This window comes from Marmota monax, unplaced genomic scaffold (genome assembly GCF_021218885.2).
Source record: "Marmota monax isolate L192 unplaced genomic scaffold, Marmota_monax_Labrador192_F-V1.1 WCK01_AAM20220418_F8-fsc00235, whole genome shotgun sequence".
Classification (NCBI taxonomy): domain Eukaryota; kingdom Metazoa; phylum Chordata; class Mammalia; order Rodentia; family Sciuridae; genus Marmota; species Marmota monax.
In genome coordinates this window covers 2,305,714-2,324,254 of record NW_026693185.1, presented here as the reverse complement: position 1 = coordinate 2,324,254, position 18,541 = coordinate 2,305,714, and the positions used below count along the sequence as shown (strand labels likewise).

The window sequence follows — 18,541 nt, the reverse complement described above, 5'->3', positions numbered from 1 at the left end:
TTAAAGTCAAGAACTATCAATCGAGGAAATGCAAGTCAAATTGAATTGAGATACCACCTTGTGTACAGTAGGGTTGTTATAATAAATGAGTGTTGGCAACATTGTGGAGAAATTGGAACATTTTTACACTGCTAGTGAAATGCAAAATAGTGCAACTGCTTTGGAAAAGAGCCTGGCAGTTCCTCAGAAGATTAAATAGACCTTGCAGTGGCGCTTCTAGGTCTGTAGCCAAGAGAAATGAAAACCTATCCCCACAAAAACCTACACACATGTTCATAGGATTATTTACAGTAGCTGAAAAGTGGAAACCCAGACATTCACCATCTAATGAATGGATAAACAAAACATGTACAAGTTAGAGATCTTGTTCAGTGGAATATTTTTGGCAGTAAAGGAATACAGTATCGTTGTGTGCTATAACATGGATGAACCTTGAAAACATTAGTCTAAGTGAAGTCTAATTGCATTTATTTGAAATGAATGGGCAGATCTAGAGAGATGAGGAGCATCATTAGTGGTTGCTTCAGGGCTAAAGGAAATGTGGATTGCTGTAAAGGGTATGGAGTTTCTTTAGTGGGTGATAAAAATGTTTGAAAATTATGATCTCTCCATACTCTTGATGGTTGCCCAAATCTGTGAGTGTATTAAAAACCATTGAATTGTATACCTCAGATGGGTAATTTGTATAGTCTGTGAATTAGAGATATCTCTAATAAAGCTATTTTTAAAAAGTCAACAACTCTTTATATGACAAGGCATATCATAAATCATATTAAAGAAAATCCAGAGACTATAAAATTGTTAAAGATTCAAGAGGTGCCGGGGTTGTGGTTCAGTGGTATAGTGCTTGCCTGGCATGTATGAGGCAAATGTGGGTCAGTGGTCAGTACAATCCCTGGCACCACATAATAAATAAATAAATAAATAAATAAATAAATAAATAAAGGTATTGTCCATCTAAAACTAAAAAAAAAAAAAGCATGTAAAAAACATAAAAGTGGGGCTGGAGTTGTGGCTCAGTGGTAAAGCACTCGCCTGGCACATGTGAGGCATTGGGTTTGATCCTTAGCACTACATAAAGATAAGTAAATAAAGTATTGTGTCTCTCTACAACTTGCGGGGGAGGGGGCAGGGGCGGGGGGGGGGCAGTAGTAAATGACCAAACCATTTAGGCAGTTCACTTTTGAATGGACCCAAAAGGGTGATAAAAAAGTGAAGAGGTCGCTGGGCGTGGTGGAGCACGCCTGTAACCCCAGTGGCTTGGTAGGCTGAGGCAATAAAATCAAAGTTCAAAGCCAGCTTGGCAATGGCAAGGTGCTAAGCAACTCAATGAGTCCCTGTCTCTAAAAAAAACAAAAACAAAAATAAAAAAGGGCTGGGGATGTGGCTCAGTGCCCCTGGGTTCAATTCCTGGTTTCCCCCCACCCCGAATAAAAAGGAGGTGCTGGGTTTCTGGAGGTGAAGTTTAGAGTGATATATACCATTTTACATCCATCTAGTTGGCTCAACGTGGTACGACAGAGCATCAAGGCTCAGCACAGGTATTGGGAAATAGAGCAGGCCTTTTAGAGATGGTCTCACTGAGTTGCTTAGTGTCTTGCTTTTGTTGAGGCTGGCTTTGAATTTGAGGTCCTTCTGCCTCAGTCTCCCGAGCTCTGGGATTACAGGTATGCACCACTATGCCCAGCAAGCAAGGCCTTTAATTGCATGTTCTGGGTGGGGGAAGTGTAACCTGGGACAACCTGCTTATAGAGCATTCTGGATCATATCAGGTCAGGTTGAAGGGGGACCCTAACTCCATGAATGACTGGAACTAGAGCCATTCTAGTACTCATTGTAAGTCCCTTTGTGGGTGAAACAGTGGGAAGAACCTAGCTGGGATATTTCTTTCTGTCCAGCCATCTATTCTGTAGTTGAATTATCTCAGATATATATATATATATATATATATATATATATATATCTCAGGTAGCCATCTGGATATAAATCTATATCTACATTTATATCTAGATATGTATCAGTTACATTCAGAGGACCATATGGGCATAGATCAAAAGATAAATCTCAGAAACAGAATGTAAAGTGGAAATGTATGAGGGTTGACGCATACCTATAATTCTAGTGACTCCAGAGGCTGAGGCAGGAGGATCGCAAGTTCAAGGCCAGCCTCAGAAACGAGTTCTTTAGCAACTTAGTTGAGTCCAAAAGGGCTGGGAATGTGGGTCATTCCCAAAAAAAAAAAAAAATTCAAATAGTATTAGTAATTATATCTTTGCATATATACATGTAGTAAAAGTACAGAAAACATGCTTGGATAAGGTACTTGCCAGTTTAAGGACTGAATTTTCATCTGAGGAGAGGGGGATAAATGTTATTTTCCATCTCAGAGAGCTCCTGTGAAGACATGAGGCCCAGCCTGGCTGGTCTGAAGTGTGTATTTTGAGTTCTTAGAGTCTGTTCATTTACCTTTTTGTCTCTAAAATTTAAAAACTGGTACAGACTTTAAGGGGTTGCTTTTTGTGAATGTGGTACGCTCACACTTGTTGGTTGTGTGCCAGCTGTGTTTAGGAACCAGGGGTAGGGCTGAAGACAGGCAGAAGATCTCTGCTTCAGTAGATCTCACAATGGGGGGACAGCATGGACAAGTGATGAAATTTCAGGTGGACACTGAGCCTTGTGGAGGGAGCAAAGCAGGGAGCTGGGGCAGGTCAGTGTGGTCAGGGAGCCGTGGGGCAGAGGCCTGCTGTCCTGAAGAACATGCATGTGAGCTCTCAGGAAAAGCTTCTCAGGCAGGTGTAAAGGGTCACAAAATAGGTCATGCTTAAAAACCTCAAGCAAAATAAAATACTTAGGAATAAACAAAAGAAGTGTAAGCTTACACTACTAAAATGGAAAACATTGTTGAAATAAAGAAAACCTGAATAAATGGAAAGGGCATCCCAGCCATGCTCGTGGACTAGAAGACAACACTGTTGATGATATTACTCCTAGCCCACGCTCAGATGGAGTGCAGTCCCCATCAGAGTCCAGTGTGGGGGGAGCTGATGGTGGTCAAGTTGGAAAGGTCCACAGGGCAAGATTGGGCGCGGTCACAGACTTCATCCTGGGTTGGTGGACTGTTTAAGCAGGGGAGTGATGAAATCCAGTATTTAGTATTTATTGAGTACCCACTGTGTGCCAGGTACAGGTGCACACGAGTGATGGGGTAGTCAGTAGAATGGTGTCGAATACACAGAATTTAGATTTTTAGTGGTGAGAAATGAAAACATTTTTAATTTATTTCTGTCCAGTGACATACTTAAACATCTTTTTAAGTAATATGGAAGTAGTGGTATTCATTATAGATATTTAGATGGTTCAGTCTGAAAGAAAGACAGAGCATATCTTTCAAAATCTAACCACTTTGAGGCAATAGCAGTCAGCGTTTACTGCTTTTTCCTTTTAGTCTTTTAATTAATTAATTAATTAATTAATTAATTTTGGTGCTGGGAATTGGATCCAGACCCTTGCACGTGCCAAGCATTTGCTCTTCTTCCACTGAGTCACAGTACCAGCCCCTTGAATTAATTTATTGGTCAGTCATTTCTCAGGTTCAACTACAAGTGTCTCCCCTAACACCCAGCACTACTAAAGGAAACAAAAGTGAGAATCAGTCTACATGTCTGATGATCCATTTCTTTCAGGTGGAGCTGGTCACAATAATGTTGAGCGCCAGCCCCCTGGAGAGCCTGAAGCTGCATGTCAGCAGTCGGCCCCCCCTGGTGGTCTTCATGATCAGCGTGAGTGCCATGGCAATAGCGTTCCTGACCCTGGGCTATTTCTTCAAGATCAAGGAGATCAAGTCACCTGAAATGGCAGAGGTCAGTATATTCTAACTTCTCTTGGGCTTAAGGGTGAAGTGTCTTTTGGCTCTCTGCATGCCTTTGTTTAGTTGTGATTTTTTGTTCCTGGTGAGAAACATGGGTTTTTATTCAGAATTTTCTGTCTTCCACCCCTCAACTCACTTTGTTAGGAAATATTATTGTTTGATTTAAATAATGCTGCTGGTTAATATTTCAGCAATAAAACAGATGTGGTTTGGAGAGTATATTTTTAAAATGATTTGTTTCAAGAAGCTAGAGAATTCACTTCTTTGATATTTATAATTAAGTTGCTTACTGCTATTTGCAAAAATTGAAAATTTGGTACTTCAAAGTCACACATCGTCATTGAATTTTATCAGCTGTTCTGATGGCCTTTTTATTGGCCAAGAAGGGATTCTAAAGAAATTTGAAAGTAGGATCTTATTTCCAAATATATATCTCTTTTTTAATCATGGAAATCTTCAGTTATTTATAAACTTGCCATTTAGATTGTACATTTTCAACAATTTAAGTAAGTTATTGGGGCACTGATCTTTAGGCATATAATAGTTGGGACACAGGTAGTGCAGAGTTTGAAAGTTGTGTATTTTATATATTAGAAAACAACAAATTTAATAGTTCTTGTTTAATAGAAGTGAATCAGGTTTTTAAATTAATGAGTAGAGACGATGCTGGGTTAATGGTAAGTGTTTTGGGTGGTAGAACAGAGTCTGTCTTCCCTGGAGCGTCTCCTCTTGCATCTTTCTTCCTGCTTGCCTGCTGGTGGATGTGGGTGAGATTGGGGTGGTAGTGTTGCTCTGCTGAGTGTGCGTTTGTGTGCCTTGTGCTGGAGAGGAGAGGGTTCTCAAATTGGGACTGTGGCTTTCTCTTGTTCTCTTTGGCATTCTAGATTGGAGGTGATCTTGGCAGTGGGGACAGTCTTCACACACAAACTGTCTTACATAGGTCAAGTAACAAGTTTAAGCTATTTTTATTATGGAACCCTTTCAAAGAGTTTCTTATCAGGGCACATATTGGCTGACTTAATTCTTCCTCTCTCTTGCCTCTGCCTGAATCCTTAAAAGTTGCTGTAATCACATTAAAGCTGAAAATGGACATTCTAGTCATAATCAGATCTCTGCTACATCCTGGCATTTTTTTTTTTTTTTTTTTAAGAGGGAGAGAGAGAGAGAGAGAATTTTTTTAATATTTATTTTTTAGTTTTCGGTGGACACAACATCTTTGTTTGTATGTGGTGCTGGGGATCGAACCCGGGCCGCACGCATGCCAGGTGAGCGCGCTACCGCCCGAGCCACATCCCCAGCCCATCCTGGCATTTCTTACTTGCAGAGCTCAAACTCCTGTGGAATATGCAACCAAGGCCAATGGTTAAGATTTATTCTGGGGGCTGGGGTTGTGGCTCAGCGGTAGAGCGTTTGCCTAGCACATGTGAGGTGCTGGGTATACTCCTCAGCACCACATAAACATAAATAAGCAAAATAAAGGTATTGTGTCCAACTATAACTAAAAAAAAAATTAAAAAAAAAAAAAAAAGATTTATTCTGGGCAATGAGCCCTTGATAGTCAAAGTGGCTCCTGGCGTTGGCTTTGGCTGGCCTTTCAGTATGGGATTTGGAAAGGCAGGAATGCATGGGAAAATTTTGGGCTGCAAATCAGAACTTAATTCTTCCTTCAACAGTGGAATTGAGAGCCCCTAATATGCTCTGGGCCTTGATTTTTTTCATGTCTGTGATTTGCTGGGATAAGATTAGAATGTTCACTTCTCAATCCTGATGTTTCTACTGAGTTTGTAGGCATTAGGAAAAATGAAATATGATATATCCGTTTATCTTAGTAAATGTCAACATACAGTTGTAATGATGCTATAAGATAGATTTCCTGACTTCCTGGGAATTACTCAAATGCTTTTAAAATTAATACTGTTTGCTTCTAATTCCAGTGGCTTGGGAGGCTGAGGCAGGAGGATCTCAAAATCAACGCCAGCTTTAGCAACTTAGTGAGGCCCTTTCTCCAAAAAAAATAATAAAGCAGGGCTGGGGATGTGGTTAAATGCCTCTGGATTCAGTCCCCATTTACCCTCTTACCCCTGCAAAAAAATCTCTGGGTTTCTGTTAAATTTAAAATAGATTCTTGTTGGGTTCTTTATAGATACTGGCATCTGTTTCTCTATGACATAATCAGCTGTGTTTTAAAAACTGTATTATGATTTAAGTCATTGATGCATGACAGCAGGATGTGACATTAGGAGAGAAGTCTGGAGCTGGGGATGCAGCTCAGTGGTCGAGCACTTGCCTGGTCTGCACAAGGCCCTGGGTTCTATTCGTAGCAGTGCAAAAAAGAGAAAGAACAGGAAGAGGAGGACAGCACTGCAAACACACTTGTGCCCTTCCTAAAGTGGGAGCAAGCACCAGATGAGCATCCGGCTTTACTGCTGTTTTGTGTTCTAGGAAGAGAAAGCAGTGTATGTAGAATTAACCTGTTGAGGAATTGTTTTAAAAAATTATCATTGTAACTCTGAAATGAATTTGGATTAGTGCTTTTATTATTTAGTACTTTTTTTCAAGTTTGATTCTGAAGCTAGATCTTCTTTTAAAAAGTATAATAAGCTGGGTTTAAAAAAAAAACACATTTTGCTCAAGTGTTTGTTTAATCTCATAGGGTATTTGCTGTCTTATGGCACAGTAGTTTTTCTTTTTGGTGTGCATGTGGCAGTGAGTAGGCAGACTGCACTGTCCTGCCAGTGCATGGTGGTGGTACAGCGATTGACTCCACATCATGGGCTCCTCTTGTGAGGTTGCACCACACTGAGGGTTATGACTGTGTCCCTGCGGTAGGAGACTCTGGGACTGCTCATGTTTCTTTCTCTCTATCTCACTTTACTGAAGGATTGGAATACTTTTCTGCTGCGGTTTAATGATTTGGACTTGTGCGTATCAGAAAACGAAACACTAAAGCATCTATCAAATGACACCTCAACTCCGGAGAGCACAATGACCAGTGGGCAGTCCAAAGTGTCCACTCAGTCCCCCCAGACCCTGGAGGACTCAGGCCCAGTTAACATCTCAGTTGCAATCACCCTAACCCTGGACCCACTCAAACCCTTCGGAGGCTACTCTCGCAACGTCACCCATCTGTACTCGACCATTTTAGGACATCAGATTGGACTTTCAGGTGTGTACATGATAGTCAGCCACATATGGGTCTATTCATCATACTGTTTGTTTTTGCATGTGTGTCTCCTTTTGTTGAGCTTAAGTTCTGAGGTCAGGAAGGAAGCTTGTGTACCACATGTTTTACTGAGCATACAGTAATCCCTTTCTAAAAGCTTGTAACTAAAATCAGAAACTGATGGGCTGGGAGTGTAGCTCAGTGGTAGAGCACTTAACTCGCACCTGTGATGTCTTGGGTTTGAGCTTCAGCACCATACACACCAAAAAAAAAAAAGAAAAACTGTAAAGTCTGTTTGTGGTCTTACAATTCCCTCTTGGACAGCAGTCTGATTTTACTTGGATTTGTTTTGCAGGGGGGTTGGTGGAGATTTGCAACAATTTGAAAAAAACTTATAGATGAGCTGTGTAGCCTAGAAATATTGAAGAAAATATAAAAATTGTAGATATGTTAGTAAATTTTTTAAAAATATATTTTTTTTAGTTATAGGTGGACACAATACCTTTATTTTATTTTTTGTGTTGCTGGGGATCAAACCCAGTGCCTCACCCATGCTAGGCAAGCGTTCTACCACTGAGCCACAACCCTGGCCCTGTTGGTAATTTTTTAAAAATAATTTACTACCTTAAAATATGTCTTTTATAAAAAGTTCAAATTTATCAAAATGCATTTTGTAAACAGAATTGTATGTGTTGACATTTGCAGACAAGAGAAATGTGAGCAAACCTAAAATATGGCATTAAATTGTAACTGTATAAAACTAACTGTAGTGCCCACTGCAATGATTTCATAGTCCTTTCTTACTGCTGTTGTGATCTCAAGTGTTATAAGTATCCAACTTAGGATACTGGGTGGCGATCATCATTGCTGAGTGAGCAGTTCCTCCCTTCACTAGTAGTTCAGCATGTTGTAGTAAACGTGATCTTGCTGTACTAGTGTGTCAGTCCACATGTATACTATAGATACAGCACACAACCTGTGCTAATCAACTGCATTGTCTGTATGGCTTCCAGTCAGACTGAGTTCTTGGGGACTCAAAAGTTATATTCAGATTTTCTACTGGGTGGAGGGTAACCCTTATGTTTTTCAAGACTCAATTGTATGTACAAACACATAATTTTTATTGAGTCTATCCTGTGGAATTTTCAGTACTTACCATGAGGACATTGTCTTTAGTGTCTTTAGTCTGCTTTCCTCCCTGCTCAGTGCTAAGGACTGAACCCAGAGCCTCATGCATGCTAGGCAGGTGCTCTACCATACCTGAGCATTGTTTGAGTGCCCATTGATAGTCCTGTGCTAGCTGCTGGGAGAACTAGAAACAGTCTAAGATCTGACCTGCTCCCGTTGGAATTTTGGGATTACAGAAGAGACAAAAATAACATGAGTTGACGTATCTATCAGGCACTTAAAAATAGTTTCTGGCACAAAAGAAATGATATATAAGCACTTGTTAGATAATATGAAAACTAAACACCTATAAAAAAAAAATGGATACTGTCCTTTGACTAATGTTACACCTGTGAGGTACTGATGGTTCTGGAGGACAAAAAGGCATTGGAAGTGGAAAAATCAGAAAAGGCTTCATGTGAGATTCTTAGTGCTTGGAAGATTAACCTTTGACTCTTTGTTTACTGAAAGCTTTTTTGTAAAGTCCTTAAATGAATTTGTAGTGCCTGCCTGTCTCCTGTTGTCTGATAGAGAGCTAATCCCATGGTAATGAAGACTTCTGGGTTTTCCATGTAGCAAGCATGCATATCATCTTCTCACACGATATAGAACTTCTTGGTTTTAGTTTAAGCTCTATCACTAAGCAGTCCCAATATCTTTCTTAAATCTGATAGACCTCTGTGTGTAAAAAGGGAACATTAACCCTTCTTTGGCCACATTCGAGGGATATTGGTGACTTACAAATGAGGTCAGCAGACAGAAGCAACTTGAGAGTGCTGTGTGCTGCAGGGTCTAGAACAGCAACGCAAATTCCCCTAGTCAAGCTTTCCAGTGCAGATGCTGCCTTGGCTTTGGTTGGCATCTCAGGCCCTGGGTGAAAAGGGGCATCTCTTTGTATGCCACTTGGTGGCTCTGCTAGTTGAACAGGTCTCATGCTTGGGATCAGGACTGTTCCCACAAAGGCAGGTGGCAGGTAATTCCTGGGTGGATTTATATTCATGACTCACTTGAATCCCAGAGAAGAATGTATGAATTCTTGCCATTATTTAAAAAAAAAAATGGGTTTGTCTTTCACAGGCAGGGAAGCCCACGAGGAGATAAACATCACCTTCACGCTGCCTGCAGCTTGGAGCTCAGATGACTGTGCTCTTCATGGTCACTGTGAGCAGGTGGTGTTCACAGCCTGCATGACCCTCACAGCCACCCCTGGGGTGTTCCCTGTGACCGTGTAAGTATCTCTACTCCTGTCTGATAAGCCATTCCAGACATCTGAGGGTGCAAATTGGACCTTACTTTCTATTAAACACATTTTTATTTCTGAAACTTGCTGCAGTTTTCTGAGCATCAGTGTTGCTTTATGTTTAAGGTGTTCTTTCTTGGGCTTTTGTGCCTCTCTCTATATAAAGGAGATAATGATCTGTAAAGAAATATGTGAGATACACAAGATAAATCCTATATTTACAAGAGTTCTGTGCTGAACGCTGAGGAATTGTACTGGGATATATCTATTTTAGACATTTGGAGGTTTGCAGGATGAGGTCAGAAAATGAATAATGCCTAATGTAAAAGTTTGTATGTAAAGCTTTGAGTTGTAACTAAGAATTTTGGTAATTTGAGAGTAGGTGTAAAAGTAGCATCAGTGGCCACATCAGATGTGAGTTGAATTTTGGAGGCAAGACTCCATTGCTCAACACCCAGATGTCAAGTGCCTGTAGTTTTCCTGTTACATGTTTATTTAAAAAATAAGACTGAAACTACACACATAATATTTTCATCCCAAAGAAGCATGTGTATTTCCCACACGTATCATGTTGAGGATGCCTGGTGCAGCGGGAGTGGCCAGGGGAGAGTCTTGGGTCGCTGATGGTCTTTCCCTCTGCTTGCAGGCAGCCACCGCATTGCGTTCCTGACACTTACAGCAACGCCACACTCTGGTACAAGATCTTCACAACAGCCAGGGATGCCAACACAAAATATGCTCAAGATTACAATCCCTTCTGGTGTTACAAGGGGGCCATCGGAAAAGTCTACCATGCTTTGAATCCCAAGCTTACAGTTATTGTTCCAGATGTAAGTGAAATGTGTGTGTGTCCTAGAATGGGGAGTGTAGGCCCTGGTTACTTCCAAGGGTGAGCTTAGTCCCTGTGACTCTAGATTTCCAGCTGAGGTTGTCCTGGGTAGAATAAAGGAGATTTGGAAAAACAGGCCACCTTTTTGGCTAAGAAAAATTTGATTATTTTCTTTCTTTTTTTTTTTTTTTAAAGAGAGAGAGAGAATTTTTTAATATTTATTTTTTAGTTCTCGGCGGACACAACATCTTTGTATGTGGTGCTGAGGATCGAACCCGGGCCGCACGCATGCCAAGCGAGCGCGCTACCGCTTGAGCCACATCCCCAGCCCCTGATTATTTTCTTTATTTATTGTTTTGCCCAGCAACTGCTATCTCCTAACCTGTAGGGCTTGCAAGAGATGTTTGCATGGTCTCACTGATGCCCGCAACCATTCACAGAATATGTGGTTAGTATCAACAGGAGCAATAGATAGTTCTGTTTGGAATTCAGAAAGGTAGACCTTGGAGGAGGCGTGAGTCTTGGGCGAGGTGTTGCAGTCTGAATAGGTCTGACTTGAGGAAAGGAGGAGAAAGCCCTTCTGTCTGGTTGAGAAGGTGCTCTGCCAGCTTCCTCCTGGTGAAGGCTGCACTGCTGTTCTCAGGCGTTAGGTGGAGTTCTCTCTTTAGGCCTGGCCCTTTCCCTTTTCTGTGGCTCTTGTTCATATGTGTGGCACTGGGGTTTGAACCCCAGCTCCTTTTTATTTTTTATTTTGAGACAGGGACAGGGTCTCACTATTTGTCCAGGCTCGCCTTGAACTTGCCATCCTCCTGCCTTGGCCTCCCAAGTCACTGGGATTATAGGTATGGACACCACACCTGGCCTCTATGGCTCATTTTTATCAAGTGTGGGAGTTGGTAGGCCAAGGACCTCCAGAACTGAGCAGGAGAGATGCGGCTGGTGGGCAGGTGCCAGGTTCCACAAGGCCCTCCCTGCCTAGCTGAGGCATTCACCCTTTCTCCTGGGGCAGATGGTCACTACCTTTGTTGGGCAGCAAGGCCCTTGTAAAGCAGTGCATTAAAAAGATGGGTCTGCCACCTGGGACATGTAAATGGGAAGGAAAAGGAATGGAAGCATGTCTGGGTTTCTCCCACAAGCAGCAGGGCCTGGTGATAGATTGCATATGGGGGGGGTTGCAGAGGAAAGAACCCAACAAACCTCAACATGGTCAGCAAGGACCTTACGAAAATGGTAAAATGCAGAAGGAAGGAAGCTGGCTCTGGGGAGGGTGAAGTGCTGAGGCCCTTCTGGTGGACTCAGGCTGGAGCCTTCAACCTGAAGGCAGTCTGGGGAAGAGAAGAGAGGGGGCTAAAGACAGGTGTTGGGCCTCCACAGGGAGGAGGCCTGGGAAGGTGGGGTGTGGGCAGTGTGGGCTAGAGGCCAGGCAGAGGAAGGAGTGGGTGACACACTGCTGAAAGACACTGCGCCTCCACTGAATGGGCGTCAGCTGTGGGGTTGTGATGACAAGCGAGGCCTATGTTTCAGCTTGAGAGTGAGGCTGATGCCAGTCTGGAGCTGGGAATCCCAGCTTCAGAAACTCAGTGTTAAAGTCATTCAGAACTCAGTGCAGATGTTTCTGTTTTTTTCTCGTTTATTTAGGATGACCGTTCACTAATAAATTTGCATCTCATGCACACCAGTTACTTCCTGTTTGTGATGGTGATAACCATGTTTTGCTATGCTGTTATCAAAGGCAGACCCAGCAAATTGCGTCAGAGCAATCCTGAATTTTGTTCCGAGAAGGTAGGTAAGCTGGGGATGGAGTCTGGCCCAACACTTTGCTGGAGGGTATTCTGTATATGGATATTCCCAGTTAGTTCTTTACCCCACTTATTGTGAGCAGCACTATTTCTCCAAAGAAGTCTGTCCCTGACTTTTCATTACAAGTAGTCTTTACCTGACCCTGAATTGTGATATTGGGTTTTCAGCCATAGACCCAGGCTCCTTAGCGGTTCAGAGGTGCCGACCTTGGCACGTGCTCTGAAGCCCCCTTGGAGAACCACTGATCAAGTGGGCTGCTTTCTGCACCTCTCAGCACAGTGGTTCCACAAGTCAACTGCTGCTTGCAGAAGACTTTAGACTTCTAGTAATTCCTGCCTAGGTGAGATTGTTTTCTAAGGGGCTGAATAAATCCCCACCTGATCAGTGCATGCAGTCAGTGTGCCTGGTCTCTGGGAGGTTGCTGGAGCCCTCATGGGCCTCACTGTTGGACTGGATTGCCTGTCTTTCTCTCTTCTAGGTGGCTTTGGCTGAAGCCTGATCCCGCAGCTTCCAGTTTTCTGAGAGAGACTGAGAACCATAATGATTGCCTGCTGAACCCAGCCAGGGCCTGGCCACTCTGTGAATACATGATCTTGCAGCGTTGGGTTATTCCAGCCAAAGACATTTCAAGTGCCTGTAACTGATTTGTACATATTTATAAAAATCTATTTGGAAATTGGTCCACGATGCACGTGCTTGGCAGTGGGTGCAGCTGGAACTCTTCAGCCTCACCTGGGGGGCCTGTGGACTTGGGATAGATATGCATAACACTAGAGAGCTCCTGTGTCCTGATGCAGGGGAACAAGTCCTGGTGTTTTTAACCAAGGTCACAGGCATCTCACTGCTGGTGGGGTTGAGGTTTGCTTTGGTTCTTGTTTCAGCCCAATGTGTACAGAATGTTTGAAACAGTCTGCACCTTTGATATGATACTGCATTTCCAAAGCCACCAATCCATTTTGTGGATTTTGTGTGTCTGTGGCTTAATAATTATAGTAACAACAAAGATACCTTTTACTTCATTTTGCTTGCAAGGAAGCATACCTATCTTCTGTTTTTGTTTTTGTTATTTTTTTTAAAGAAAAAATAAAATAGTCACATTTTAATACTACTCTAGTTAGGACAGACTTGTACTTTTATCTTGAGTAAAAAGTGAAATATTTAAAAATCACCTATATGGTAAAGATCTAAGTTTCATTTTCCATGTGGATGGTGAGGAACCTGGTTTTCCAGTTGGCACAGAATGTTCTACTGTCTTTTTTCCCTTTGTTGCTCCTTCCCTCTGCATAAAAGTTAAAGCAGCTTCCTCACTCAGATAGCTTACAAATTTAAGTAAGAGGTCCTAGAGTAGAGTGACAGCTCGCTGCTCTGCTTCTGGCCTGCAGACAGTGGTACAGGAAGAGAGAATGAAACGTAGTGGTCAGGAAAGGGTTTCTTGTTTGTTTTTGGAAATGAGATTCATTTTTGGTTTCCATTTATTTTTATATAACCAACACATCTTCAGGAGGAGAAAGGCAACTACTATATCTTGAAAACCCCGCCTGTGAAATTTGAAGGGGTGCAGTTTTGATTTGCTTTTTGTCAAGGAGGACCAGAAATGTTTGATTACCTATTTCCTCTGTCCCTTTTGCCCTCTGGTCCTCCAACATTTAAACAGAAACAGAAGTGTGCATTATTTTCTCCAGTCCCTGTTGGTATGTTGTTGCTGTGTTTCTCAACAAATCTGCCTTAATAACTCATTGTCGTTGATGACTTCTGTGTCCTCCCAGGCACTGTCATAGCAGAAGGGCAGTTAAAACCGTGGACAGGACCACCATTTCTTCTTTCCCTTCACTTTAGGTCTGAGGTCTGTTCTAAGTTAGAATTAGTTCCTGCAGCCTGAAGTTCATTGACCCAGAACATTTTATACCAGGCCTTTTTGAATGGAAAACAGTTGTGGGCTTTTATCGAGATTGTTAAAAAATAATCATTGTAGCTATTTGATATGTTAGTATTTCTTCTTTTTTTTTTTTTTTTTTCCTTTTAGTACATTTCAAGCACAGTAACAGTTTTTGTCTATACAGTTTTTATTTTTATTTTTTGGTATGATGTGAGTTGCTTACATGATGGATGACTAATTTGTTAATTTAGTTTTTTCTTGAGAGACTTTGAGAGTGTAATGAGACAAGATTGAGAAAGAGCCATTTGGCCAGGCCTTTAGAAATGTCAGTATCATTAGAACCATCCTATTTTAGATTAAACTGCTACTGAATTAATAGAATCCCAATGAAGTGGAGTTGTAGGGATAGACTCATAACTGGCAGAGTAATGTAGAAGAAAAAAGACAAGTGAAAAAGGTCAGTTTCACTGCTTTGTTCCATCTAGCTAGTTGCCAGTGTTAATTGCCCTTGCTTTAATTACAGGGAGTGCTGGAATCTGTAACCAGGGGAGGGACACGTTAGGCATGGGGAGAGAAAGTTCCAGAAGTACTTGGGCAGTATGTCTTGTCCTGAGGCCAGACATACACTTTAAAATCCAGCATTCACCACAGCAGGTAATTCTCGAAGATTTAAAGCAACACAGGCAGGTGTGTGAAGGAAGGCTGGGGAAGAGGAGAGGCCCTGGGCCAAGAGCCTTTCACAGACCCTCAGGAAGTTAGGGGCCTGTTACTGTTGGGGTGCATGCATTCAAGGCTCAGTCCTCAGCTTCCTCTTGCTGGTGGACTCAGTATTAGAAGGGGTCATAGATGGGGCCCTTTGCCATTCAGGGGCAGCAGCACTGGCTTGTCCTTGGGCATCTTGGACTGGAGGTCCATTCAGAGGTCAGCAACTTACTGTTAAAATGGTTGTTCAGATCATATTGATCTCTTTCCTTTCCCTTTTGTCCTGTCACTGTATGACTCGAATCAGTTTTGATTCTATTTGTAAGTTTTCTCATCGTTAGGAACCTGCCATTTCTGCTGCGTGTTCTCTGGCGGTGGGTCAGGATTCAGCATACTGGTTTTCAGCCCTTCTGCAGGCACTGGGGTCATGAGGGCCAGCGGATCCACTTCACTTATCTTGCTGCATGATGGTCAGAAGCTGATCTGTTATGGCATTCAACTCCCTGGTTAATTTTCTGTGTTTGAAGTATGTGCATATGTGCTTTACAGAATAAAACATCTGAATTTATTTCCAGTGTCTCCTTTTCCTCCAGTTTGATGGGCATTTTCTGAGGGAAGAACATGTGCAATAAGCATTTGAGAGTTTTTTGCACCTGTTTGTTTGAAGCATCACCTGTTATTAGGATGAGCAGTAGGCATTGTTCCTACTAAGGTGGCCTCACGAAGCCTGGGTCTTTTTCCTAAGAGCACAAAACCTCTTGTCTTTTACAAGGTCGGTAAGAGCTGACAGGCCTGACCCAGATCCTCCCCAAGACTTAAGCAGTGCACAGTGGGGAGCATTGAAGAAATAAGGGAGTTAAGGACGCCCTTCCCTTCCCGGGTGCACTAGGCCCAGTTAACAGCAGACTGCAGTCCCCTCTGCTGTCTCTGGGCTCCTCAAGCTCTGTTCTTCCTCTGCCACCACAGACATGACATCCTCTGTAGCTTCTGAGGCAAAAGGAAGGTTGTGTTCACTAGTGCAGATTCTTCTCCTCTCCAGTGGGCAGAGGTTCCAGTCCTTCTCTCACCCTGCAGCTAGATGCCAGGTTTATGAGGTCAGTCTTAGGGCCAGGCTTAGCATTGAGAAAGGTGATACCTCAATGGACTCTTTGTCTCCACCTCCTTCACCACTTCCTACCTTCTTTCTGTAACAGGTGGGACACTGTTCTTGGAATGTCTTGTGCTACTCACTTCTCTTTGCTTGTACTCTTATCTTGTGTATGAGGTTTGCCTCCCATCATTACACAGAACACATCTCCTTTCAGTATTTTACAGGCTATATAAAATCTGATTCATACTAGGTTCTCAAGTTAGAGATTTTACTTTAAAATCATTTCATTTTCCTTCTGGGCTCACTGTGCTTTAAGTTCCTGTAGACTCACAGATGAGCAAGGATTACCAGGAAAGTAGAATGAATACACAGACCAGAGGAGCTCTGCAGCTAGCTGAGCTTCTTGTGAGCTTTGTTGCTGTCTCAGAGAAATTTCTCTGCTCATTTGTGAGAACCCCTCTTCTTTTCACCACTGAAGATCTGAAAAACTTATACCATTCTAGTTGCAATTTGAGGGTGTACATGAGTGGTTTGAAATGGAAAAATAGATGGCAGTTAATTGCTATGTTGAAAGGGAGGGAAGGGGTGGAGTTTTGTTTTGATATTCAGGTTCTTTGAAGAGCCTCCTTTGTTCATTCAATAACAAATATTTCTTGGGTTCCTTCCTCTTGCGTGCCAGTCACTGACAGTTGGCAGTACGATACTTCGTAGACACAAGGCTCCCCTTCTGAGCCCTTACATCTTCTAGCTGGGGAGACAGTTCTTCAACATAGAAATAATAATCCAATGTCAGGTAGTGATGAGATAAAGATTACCTGGGTAGAGCAGATGGACATGGCACTTCGGTTGGGGTGGTCACAGGGCATCTTGGGAGACGAACAATTTGAAGATAAATGTGAGTGTTCAGGATGGAAGCATTCCATGTGGAGATTAGAGGCCCTGGTTTGTTGCTGGATGGAGAATGGTAGAGACCTGCAGGGACATGTTTTCCACCTGAGGACAGGATCATCCTGGTTGCCACTTGAGTGGCCCCTAGAGGTGTGGTGTGCAAGAGGATTCTTCCCTGGCTGTCCAGGAGGACGTTTTCAGAACTGAGGCACAGCATGGGCGTCATGAACCCAGGCCCCTTCTCAACCTCCTTTATGCCATCCTTCCAGAGGCTGGACAGCCACCAAGGGTTAACCTTTCTGTGTCCCTTTCCTCTTCTGTAAAAATACCCAGTTCAATGCAGAAAGGGTTCAACATAGCTAGTACCAGGCACCAAGAACATTGTTGGACACACAATGTCTAGAATAAGGAAGTGGTAGGAGGTGTCCGACAGTGGCCTTGGTTGCTTTTGGTTATCTTTTGGGGCATGGGGACTAACAAAGCAAAGGGAGGCTCCCTCAAGCTTTATTCTTCGTAACAGTGGTGATGCCTGAGCCGTGGCTTCTTAACCCCCATTGGGTTCATGGGAACCAGCCTCTGGAAGGATATTTATCACCAAAACAAATGTCATGCAGGGATGTGCAGGTCAGCGGTACATGCAGGTCAGGTAATTTCCCTCACTGCATATGGCATGCACTGATAGTTTTAAAACTTTGTTTTATTAAATGTGGGTTGACTATTAAATTGATTGTATGGTTCACAAATGGAAGGCAGTCGTGGTTTCAGAAATTTATTTAGATGATCTCTGAGACCCCTTAAACTAGCTGAGAGAGTTCTGAGTCAAAGCCTACATTCTAGCTGTCAAGAATTAGTTTTATCATTTGTACAAAGTTGCAGTATTTCTAAGCCTTGGAGACTTGGTCAGACCTCATTTTAAAGATGAAGAAGCCATTAATCCAAAGAAAAGAGACTGGCCCCGACGCTCCCAGTTAAAATTTCTGTGCCTTTAAATGTTTTCTCCACCAAACTGCTTGTCACTACCAGCCCCTTCATCTGCAGTCCAACTCCCAGCTTACATCCTGGATCTGGAAGACCTTTCCAAAGCCACTTGGCTCTTCATTCTGTCCTTGTTCTCCACCTGGATCTTGGTGACTGCATTGAAACATGTTGGTGACCATAGGACTGGATCACAGGCCTCATCTCTGCAGAAACTGGATGACCAGCTCAGCACCCCACGGACACTGTTCTCTGCATGGGGGACCCTTACCATTGGTAGACAGGCCTTGCCTCTTGCCTGGCCACTGTCAACCTTGGACACACTTGGGACATCAGGGATCTCTTGGCTTTCCCTGAAATGTAACTGAATTATTCCCAGACTCCTCTTTTTAAGACTTCTTTTATCTTAAAGAAGGTCATCACCAAGAGATGACGAAGGGATTAGATGCTTGTGCCTGTAAGTCACTGTGACTGGGGCAGCGATACGTGCAGGTCAGGTGCATAAAGGTCAGCGGTACACGCAGGTCAGGCAGCGAGCAATACATGCAGGCCACTCCTGTGATGGCACTGCTGGAGTTGTTTTGGTAAGCTTCCCAGTAAAACATATATACTCTTTCCCAATTTACTTGCATTCCTGGAAAATAAATTTTTTTTAAAGTGAGCAAATAGTTTGTGCAAAATAGAGTTAGCTCGCAGGCTCAAATGACTTAAGATTTTTTTCATCTTTACATGAATGTTGGGAAAGACTAGAAGGTGTAATAGATGACATATCTTGGCATTGTCAGAGTTTACTGTCTAGGAGCAGGCCACTAATCACCATGAGCAGGAATGCCTCAAATTTCCAGTGTGTCCCCTGGGGGTGGCATCACTTAGAATCAAGACTTCAGAATTCTGCTGAAGATGAAAAGGTTCCCTGTGGCCTCAGCTTTTAATTTTAAAACTG

General features: G+C 42.7%; 1 protein-coding gene across 2 annotated transcripts in view; it reads left to right on the top strand.

The window, feature by feature from the left end:
- The window catches only part of Tmem248 (transmembrane protein 248), a 29,763-nt gene extending 14,550 nt beyond the window's left edge, over nt 1–15,213 (top strand). The window contains exons 2-7 of one of the 2 annotated variants that reach the window (XM_046456024.2): nt 3,684–3,860; nt 6,749–7,034; nt 9,276–9,426; nt 10,085–10,268; nt 11,906–12,053; nt 12,546–15,213. In XM_046456024.2, coding sequence (XP_046311980.1) covers nt 3,702–3,860; nt 6,749–7,034; nt 9,276–9,426; nt 10,085–10,268; nt 11,906–12,053; nt 12,546–12,559 — 942 coding nt within the window. In that variant the 5' untranslated portion in view covers nt 3,684–3,701 and the 3' untranslated portion in view covers nt 12,560–15,213. The remainder of the gene's footprint in view (nt 1–3,683; nt 3,861–6,748; nt 7,035–9,275; nt 9,427–10,084; nt 10,269–11,905; nt 12,054–12,545) is intronic. The other variant, XM_046456023.2, reaches the window with a different exon arrangement.
- The last annotated feature ends 3,328 nt before the right edge of the window (nt 15,214–18,541 follow it).